The sequence below is a fragment of the Nannospalax galili genome, unplaced genomic scaffold (genome assembly GCF_000622305.1).
Source record: "Nannospalax galili isolate Female #2095 unplaced genomic scaffold, S.galili_v1.0 scaffold107, whole genome shotgun sequence".
Lineage (NCBI taxonomy): Eukaryota > Metazoa > Chordata > Mammalia > Rodentia > Spalacidae > Nannospalax > Nannospalax galili.
Window position 1 is genome coordinate 800,605 of NW_008358490.1, and position 8,975 is coordinate 809,579.

The 8,975-nt window shown below is 49.8% G+C and overlaps 1 protein-coding gene across 1 annotated transcript in view; it reads left to right on the forward strand.

Annotated features, from left to right (window-relative positions):
- The first annotated feature begins 8,037 nt into the window (after positions 1-8,037).
- Positions 8,038-8,975, forward strand: part of Btbd7 (BTB domain containing 7) — a 154,827-nt gene continuing 153,889 nt past the window's right edge. Inside the window, exon 1 of the mRNA XM_029557962.1 lies at positions 8,038-8,317. Within this exon, the coding sequence (XP_029413822.1) occupies positions 8,206-8,317 (112 nt within the window). The 5' untranslated portion in view covers positions 8,038-8,205. The remainder of the gene's footprint in view (positions 8,318-8,975) is intronic.

Consider the following 8,975-nt stretch of genomic DNA (forward strand, 5'->3'; position numbering starts at 1 on the left):
GAACCTAGACACTTGCAGCCACTTGTGAAAGAGATGTACTCTTGCTCTGGAGTGTGTTACTGAATATGTTAAGGGTGTAGTGAAATTCTTCTTCTAATCATGTAGCTATTAAAAATTGTTTTTAAGTGATAAAAAACTAAAAAAATATTTTTATTTTAAATGTATGAGTGTATTGCCTGCATGTATGTGAGTGCACCTGTGTTGTACAGTGCCACAGAGGTCAGAAGAGGGCTTCAGATTCCCATGGAACTGGAGTTAAGGATGGTTCCTAGCTGCCATGTGGATGCTGGGAATTGAACCTGGGTCCTCTGCAAGAGCAGTCAGTGCTCTTAACCACTGAGCCATCTCTCCAGCCCTGAGGGCTCTTTTAACCTTAACCTAGCCTATGTTGTCCACAGGAATTCCTATGATCATCACCTGGACCAGATACCCTATATTGCCACCTGGGTTGACCTCCTGGAAAATCCACCCACCTGGCTCACCAAATGCCAGGCAAATACTAAGCCTCCCTTGGGTTCTACCCCCAGCCCTAAGCCAGTCCTTCCAATAAATAGACACCCTCAAAGGATTTACCCTGTCCTACAGGATGGAGAGCCTGACAAAGACCCTGTCAGACCACCTCCCTACGCCTTTCCCCCTTGAGACCCTGAAAGCAACCTCCTTCTGAGCCCCCCACATACTAGGTTGGTGGCCCCTGATGCCATGGAAGGATCTCCTAGTCTTCTCCCTCCAGGCCCTGTCCCAGCACCACTCTTCCCTTTGAGGAAAGCAGTGGCATGCCCAGGTACCGGACAGCCCCACTCCATCCTGATATATATATCTTTTCCCACCACTGACTTATACAACTGGAAAAGCCAGAACCCTCCCTTTTCTGAAAACTCCCAAGGGCTTATAGATCTCCTCAATTCAATCTTCACCACTCAATTACCCACATGAAAGGACTGTCATCAGCTTCTGCAGGTCCTGTTAACTTCAGAGGAGTGGACCCGAGTCCTCTGAGAGGCAGCCCACTCTGTACTGGGACCCGGTGGGCTGCCCACTCAGAACACTGACAGGATTGAGGATGTGTTCCTCTCTACCTCTCCCCATTGGGACCCCAACACTGACCAAGGTAGGGAGCACTTACTCCAGTTTCACCAGGTTCTATTGCAGGGATTACAGGTGGCAGCCAGAAAACCCACCAACCTCACCAAGGTGAGTGATACCTTCCAAGAGCCAGATGAGTCACCTGCCGCCTTTCTGGAAAGGCTTTATAGTGCCTAACACCTCTATTCTCCTATCAATCCAGAGGTACCTGAGAACCAAAAAACCATTAATATGGCTTTTGTTTCTCAGTCAGCTCCAGACATACGGAGAAAGTTCCAAAAGTTAGAAGGGTTTGAGGGAAACCTGATCTCTGAACTAGTGGAAATTTCCCAGAAGGTCTACCATGGTCAAGATAACCCTGGAAAGGAACAGGAAAAGAAATTGGAAAATTTTTAGTGGCAGCCTGGGGAAAGCCACCCAGCACTCGGCCTCAACTCCAACCAGGTGATAACAGGCAGCCTCAAGGGGCAGGCAAGAGACATAAATTGGAAAAGAACCAATGTGCCTAGTGTAAAGAAAAGGTCCACTGGAAAAATGAATGTCCTCTAAAACAGAAGAACTCAGCATCTGTCTTGCCTGCCACTGAGCAATGATGGGGACAAGGCTTCTCCCCAAATCCCCTGGAGTCTATGGTGACTCTTAAAGTAGAAGGGGAAGATAAAAAATTTCTGGTAGGCACAGGGGCTACTTACTCAGTTTTAAAGAAACCTGCTGGGCCCATGATCAAGGTCAAGATCTATATCCAGGGAGCAATAGGGAGGACCCAAGGGTATCCTCAAACTCAGGCAAGAATTACTGATTTGGCACAAGGAACTGTAACTTATTTGTTCCTTCTTTTATCAGATTCCCCATACTCACTCGTTGGACAGGATCTGTTACATAAACTAAAGGCCCACATTCCCTTCACTGGAGATCCTATTAATCCAGACCTCCAATCACCCACTGTCTTGGTCACCTGCCGTGTCTGAAGAGTATCAGTTATATGAGAATCCTGGTAAGCAGGACTCCCTATTGCTAGATAAATGGAAAGAGGAAATTCCTACTGTTTGGGCTGAGCCCAACCCTCTAGGGCTGGTGAAGAATCAAGTGCCAATAGTTATCCAATTGACCAGCATTGCCACTCCAATCAGGGTTAGACAATATCCCATAGGTCACCAAGCCCTCCTGGGAATTGCCAAGCATATCAACCACTTGAGAGAAGCAGGAATTTTGGTGCCTTGCCACTCCTCATGGAATACTCCACTGCTTCCTGTTCCAAAGCCAGGAACTACTGAGTTTAGACCTGTTCAGGACCTCAGAGAGGTCAATAAAAGGATTGAGAGCATACACCCTAGTGTCCCTAACACTTACACCCTGCTCAGTGAACTTCCACCTGATAGACAGGTCTACTCAGTCCTAGACCTAAAGGATACCTTCTTTGCCTTGCCTTAGTCAAGCAAAGCCAGCTCGTTTTTGCCTTTGAATGGGAATATCAAGATGGCTCCTACAATAGGCAATTAACTTGGACCAGAGTGCCTCAGGGGTTTAAAATTTTCTCAACTCTGTTTGATGAGGCCCTCCAAAGAGACTTAATCCCTTTTAGGGACTTCAACCCTGAAGTCACTCTGTTACAGTATGTAGATGACCTGCTTCTGGCTGCAGAGTCAGGGGAGGCTTGTCTTTAAGCTGCTGAAAACCTGCTCAAAGAACTAGATGCTCTGGGCTACAAAGTGTCCACCAAAAAGTCCCAACTTTGTCTGGACTCTGTTATCTACTGTGGACTACGGGATCCACAAAGGAGAGTGGTCTTTGGGACCCGATAGGATCCAGGTTATATTAAACATACCAAGGCCCAGGACTAGGAGATAAATTAGAGAAATTTTGGGTGCCGCTGGCTACTGCCACCCCTGGATACCAAGTTTTGTTGAGATTGTTAAGCCCTTGTATGCAGCGACAGGAGGCTAGGGAACTGAACTGGTTTGGGGAAAACTGAAGGATGAGGCCTTTAACCAACTCAAGATGGCCCTAACCCAAGTTCCTACACTGGCCCTGCCTGATGTGACTAAGCCTTTCCAGCTCTTTGTACAAGAGACAAGGGGCATAGCCAAAGGGGTTCTCACCCAAACCCTGGGACTTTGGAGGAGGCCAGCGGCATATTTGTCAAAGAGACTGGACTCAGTAGACACCAGATGGCCAAGCTGCCTTTAGGCCATAGTCGCCACAGCCCTGCTGGTGAGGGAGGCTTCCAAGCTAACACTCGGATATCCAGATTATCGGCCCCCATGCAGTAGAGTCACTCCTCAGATCCCTGCCAGACCAATGGATCTCCAATGCCCGCATTACCCAGTACTAAGTACTGCTACTGGACCCACCTCATGTCACCTTCCTGAGAACCAAGGCCTTGAACCCTGCCACTCTACTACCTGATGACAATCCAAAAACTCCACTCCATGACTGCTTGGACACTGTGAGTACCCTCTCGGGGCTAAGGGAGGACTTGCAAGACCAACCTCTGCCTAATGCAGACCTTGAACTGTATACAGATGGCAGCAGTTATGTAAAAGAAGGTGTCAGGTATGCGAGGGCAGCGGTAGTGACGAGACTCTATTGTCTGGGCCCAAGCACTGGGGCAAGGAACATCTGCCCAAAAGGCTGAGTGAATAGCCCTCACACAAGCCCTAAGATGGGGAAAAGGAAAAACTGTTAATATTTACACAGACAGTCAGTATGCCTTTGCCACTGCTCTTATCCATGGAGCTCTTTATAGAGAAAAAGGACTGTCAACATCTGGGGGCAAGGAAATTAAAAATCAGGAGGAAACCTTGGCACTACTAGAGGCTCTTTGGCTGCCCAAGGCCATAGCTATGGTTCACTGCAAGGGCCATCAAAAGACAGACACCCCACAAGCCAAAGGAAACAAGTTTGCTGACCTCGCAGCTACAGAAGCGGCAGAAGGGGAAGTGGTGCCGATCAGAATTCTGCCTCTACCGCCCCCTCACCTTCTCCCAGAGGAAATTCAGCTAGCAAAGAGCTTAAAAGCTAAGCAAAATGCCCCAAAATGGTTCTGGTTGGATGACGGGAGACCCATGCCGCCAAAGGTGTTGGGAAGAGACTAGCTACAAAGGGTTCATGACTCCACCCACCTGGGAACCACAAAACTCAAGGCACAAAGAGAGTTTTTCATCCCCAATCTGAATAAAATTTCTAAGGATACTGTTGAAAGATGTAAAGCATACACTCAAACTAACCCTGCCTCAAGGTTCCAGTTTTCAGGGCAGACACAGAGAGGATAAACAAGCTTGGTAACTTTACTTCATGGAAGTGATGGATGGGCAGTATGGCTATTGTTACCTCCTGGTCCTAGTGGATACCTTCTCCGGATGGGCAGAGGCTTTTCCTACCCGAAAAGAGACAGCCCAGATAGTAGTTTAAAAATTACTAAATGAGGGGCTAGAGAGATGGCTCAACGGTTAAGAACACTGACTGTTCTTGCAGAAGACCCGGGTTTGAATCCCAGCACCCACGTGGCAGCTAACAACTGTCTGTAACTCCAGTTCCAGGGGATCCAACAGCCTCTTCTGTCCTCTGCAGGCATTGCACGACAAGGGTGCATTTACCTACATGCAGGCATAATGCTCATACACATAAAATAAAAATAATAAATAAAATATATTTAAAAATTACTAAATGATCTGGTACCAGGATTTGACATCCATATCAGTCTGGGATCTGATAATGGCCCAGCTTTTATAGCTCAAATATCAAAAACTATTGCAGAGGCTGGAGAGATGGCTCAGCAGTTAAGAACACTGGTTGTTCTTGCAGAAGGCCCCGGGTTTGAATCCCAGCACCCACATGGCAGCTAACAACCGTCCGTAACTCCAGTCCCAGGGATCGACAGCCTCTTCTGACCTCTGCAGGCACTGCATGACACAGGTGCATGTCGGGGGTTCGAACCAGCGACCCCCTGGCAGTGATGATTGGGGATGAGTAAGCACGCCATTCGCCAGCCCACACTGCCCCCAATACCCGGGACACTCAGACACAACAGGGAGTCTAGTCAGGCAGGGACTCATTTATTGCAGGTATTACAGAGCTTATAAAGGCACCTGGAAATCTCCCCCCCACCCCCAGGGTGTATCTTAAGGATGGTCACCCGCTGATCATGCACTCCTCAGCAGTGCAAAAGTATTCTTCAGACTTTCAAAGCAAGCCAGGCCGCACCCCCAGTAACTTCCTTTCAGACATATGAAAGGTGGGGCCTTTAGGTCCCCACAGGTACACTTGCCTACATGCAAGCAATACACATATACAAATAAAATTAAAATAATAAAAATTTTTTAAAAACTATTGCAAAAAGCTTACAAATTAACTGGAAACTATGTTGTGTTTATCACCCTCAGAGTTCAGGACAGGTAGAAAAAATGAACAGGACTCTTAAGGAAACTTTAATTTCAGAAACTGGTGAAAACTGGGTAAGTCTCCTTCCCTTTGCCCTGTTAAGAGTAAGATGCACTCTTTATGGGAAAAGGATTACCCCATTTGAGATTATGTACAGGAGGCCCCCTTCCTTAATTCCCAAATTAGGACTGGAATATGTAACTGAGGTTTTTAACCATGATCTTCTCAAGTCCCTACAGGCGTTGCAGCATACGCTCCCCTCCATTCACAATCGTGTCCAGGAGACACAAGCTGAGACAGCCATGTCCCAAAAACCAACCAGACGGGATTTGGGACCTGGGGACTGGGTCTGGGTGCCATGCTGCTCTGCTCTGGACTTCCAGGCTCACTGGGACGGACTGTATCCTGTCATCCTGACCACACCCTCAGCTGTCAAGGTAGCTGGACACAGCCACTGTATTTACCTTTCCCAATTCAAGGGGACTCATCCTGAACATATCACCCAGTCATGGACTCTGTCAAGGACTGAAAACCCCTTAAAACTCAAACTGGTAAAGCAGGCCTCAGGATCTGGTTGATCCTATCTTTCTTCTGAAGTAGTGTGTCCACCCTGTCAAAATCCAGTCACAAACCATATGTCTACAGCTGGGTGTTAAGTAGAACCTCAGACGGATTTACTATCCGAAATGTCACAGGTTTGGGACTGGGCCCAGAAGACCCAGAATTCACATTTGACCTATGTGAACTCTGGGGAGGCCCTTGAAATACAGGGATAGATGGAAAGCCCCTAGATCTGAAACCTGTAACAGTATACATCAAGAAGCAGTGTAGATGGGGCTGGAGTGATGGCTTAGTGGTGAAGAGCTCTGACTGCTCTTGCAGAGGACCCAAGTTTGATCCCCAGCACCAACATGGCTGCGACAAACCATCCTTAACTCCAGTTCCAGGGGAGTCCGAAGCCCTCTTCTGACCTCTATGGTATTGGATCAGACAGGTGCACTCACCTACATGCAGGCAATACACTCATACACATAAAATAAAAATGATAAAATGTTTTTAAAATATTTTATTTTATTTTTTGGTCTTTTTGAGACAGGGTCTCCCTGTAGACCCAGCTGTCCTAGGGCTCACTATGTAGACCAGGCTGGCCTTGAACTCACAGAGATCTGCCTGCCTCTGCCTCCCAAGAGCTGGGATTAAAGGCGTGTGCCACCACGCCTGGCCTTAAATATTTTATTATTTTTATTTTTATGTGTGAGTGTATTGCCTGCATGAAGGTAAGTGCACTCGGGTCGTGCAATGCCCTTGGAGGTCAGAAGAAGCTGTCGGATCCCCTGGGACTGGAGACACGACAGTTGTTAGCTGCCATGTGGGTGCTGGGATTTGAACCCGGGTCTTCTGCAAGAACAACCAATGTTCTTAACCTCTGAGCCATCTCTCCAGCCCCCATAATAAAATATTTTTAAAAAGAAGCAGTGTAGACGATAAACTCAATAGGTTGTCCATAACAGTTCTTTCAGTTAATGCAGTGTTCAGTGGATGAAGTCTCAAAAAACAAAACATCAACAAATCCCTAATTAATTAATTAATGAAAGAAAGGGAAAGCAAGTGCTAAGGGCAGATTAAATCTAGGAAGTTTATTCAGGAACTAAGAACAAGTGAAGTAGGTTCAATCTAGGGTTTATTCAGGAACTAAGGGCAGATACTTTATTCGAAGATGATTCAAAACCACTACCAAAAGGAAGTGTGACAGATAACTTGTTTCTCAAAGGGTTGGTAAAGATGGAATATGCAAATCCCAGGAGGACAAAGCCCTGGATAATGGTGCTCAGTGAACATGTCAGAACTCCTGGCTTGCCTACTTTCTTAGCTGTAAAACGGTGATAATAATACCTGTCCCAACTACCTCAAAGGGTCGTTTCGTCGTTCAAAGAGAAACCATGTACTTAACTGTGTTTTGGAAACTGTAAGGCACTCCATAAATGTAAGCTGTTTTTGTTACTGCATCGCTGGAATTATCGCAAAATTACAAACAAGGGGTATTCAGGGAAGAGATTTGGCCCTCCCACGTGGGTGTTGTGAACTTTCTTGTCCTTTATTGTTGAACTTTTCAGTGTCTTCATTACTATGTATTTTCCCACCTACTACGTAAGTAGAAAGGAACTACCTGTAAAAGTACCGCGGCAGACAAAAAAACACACAAAAAGCAGCCACCGAAACTGCAAAGCCGGCCAGGAAGGACTTTTCCACAGGACACCTGTTCTTTTTGAGGTATGCATGGGCAGGAAACGCATTGGTAGAACTGGTCTTCCTGGGCATAGTTATTATTATTCTATTCGGATACGGAGAATAATACCCACAATTCCCTCCCACTCCCCTGGAAGGTGCAGGGCACTGCAAGTAGCACCCAGAAGGAACTCAGCGCGCCGCTTGGTGGTAACCAAGCAAGAAGAATGCGCGCGCACTCGGCTCCCACGGCCCTGGACCCGCGCGAACGCGCCTCTCCCGCGCGCTCCTCCCGCGCACGCGCACGCCCCGACGTCGGGACACGTGACCCGGGCGCGCGGGCGGGCGGGGCCGTCGGACTCCGCAGCGCCGCGCAGGCGCGCCAGAGCCTCGCCTAGAGGAGCCCCTCCTGCTGCCTGTCGGAGTCAAAATGGCGGCGGGGGGGACCAGGAGCCGTCCCGGACCCTGAGGCGCTGAGAGGAGAGCAGAGGCCGCGGCGGCGGCTGGAGGAGGATGGCCGCGGGGGCTGGCGCCGGTGCGGACGGCGGTGCTGGCGGCGGCGGCGGCGGCGGCGGTGGCAGCAGTCCCGGCAACGGCAGCAGCAGCGGCGGGAGGAGCTTCCGAGGTAAGATTCTCTCGGCGGCTCAGGCTGAGGAGTCGGCGCGCTGCCCGGCGCGGCGCGGGGCGCGGGGCGTCGGGCTGAGGAAGCGGTCCGGGTTGGGCGTGGTGGCGCCGGGGCTGAGGCCGGGCCGCCGGAGGAGGTGCTGAGGTGCGGGGCGGAGACAGGGGAGCGGTCCGTCTGGGGCCCAGCGCCGCGGTGCTGGACGGGCCGGTCGGGGCGCAGGGGGGCGGGCCCGGCAGAGCCCTGCAGACCTGAGGCCGCGGCTGGGGGGCGGCGCTCGGGTCCCTGGGGTGGCTCCGGGCTTCGAGGGGCGGGACCCGCCGCACCCTGCACTCGGGAAACCGCTCCCCGACTCGGACGCCTGTTTACGGGGTGTGGTGGGCTTGAGGACGGCCAATTGGCCGGCGGGCCAGGGCTTCGGGACGGAGCAGGCCTGGATGGGGCCTGCCGCTCCTAGCTGGGGAAGTGAGATGGTCGGGTAAGTGAGTGTGGGAGGAATGAAACTGGAATTGAGCATTGACATGTAGGTAGGAGACAATGCTGAGGGTTCTTGGAGAAGGAGGGTATGCTCCGTGGACTTGAACTGCGAAAGGCGTGCCTTGTCTGCTGTTGATTGACTGACTCTCTCTCTCTCTCTCTCTCTCTCTCTCTCTCTCTCTCT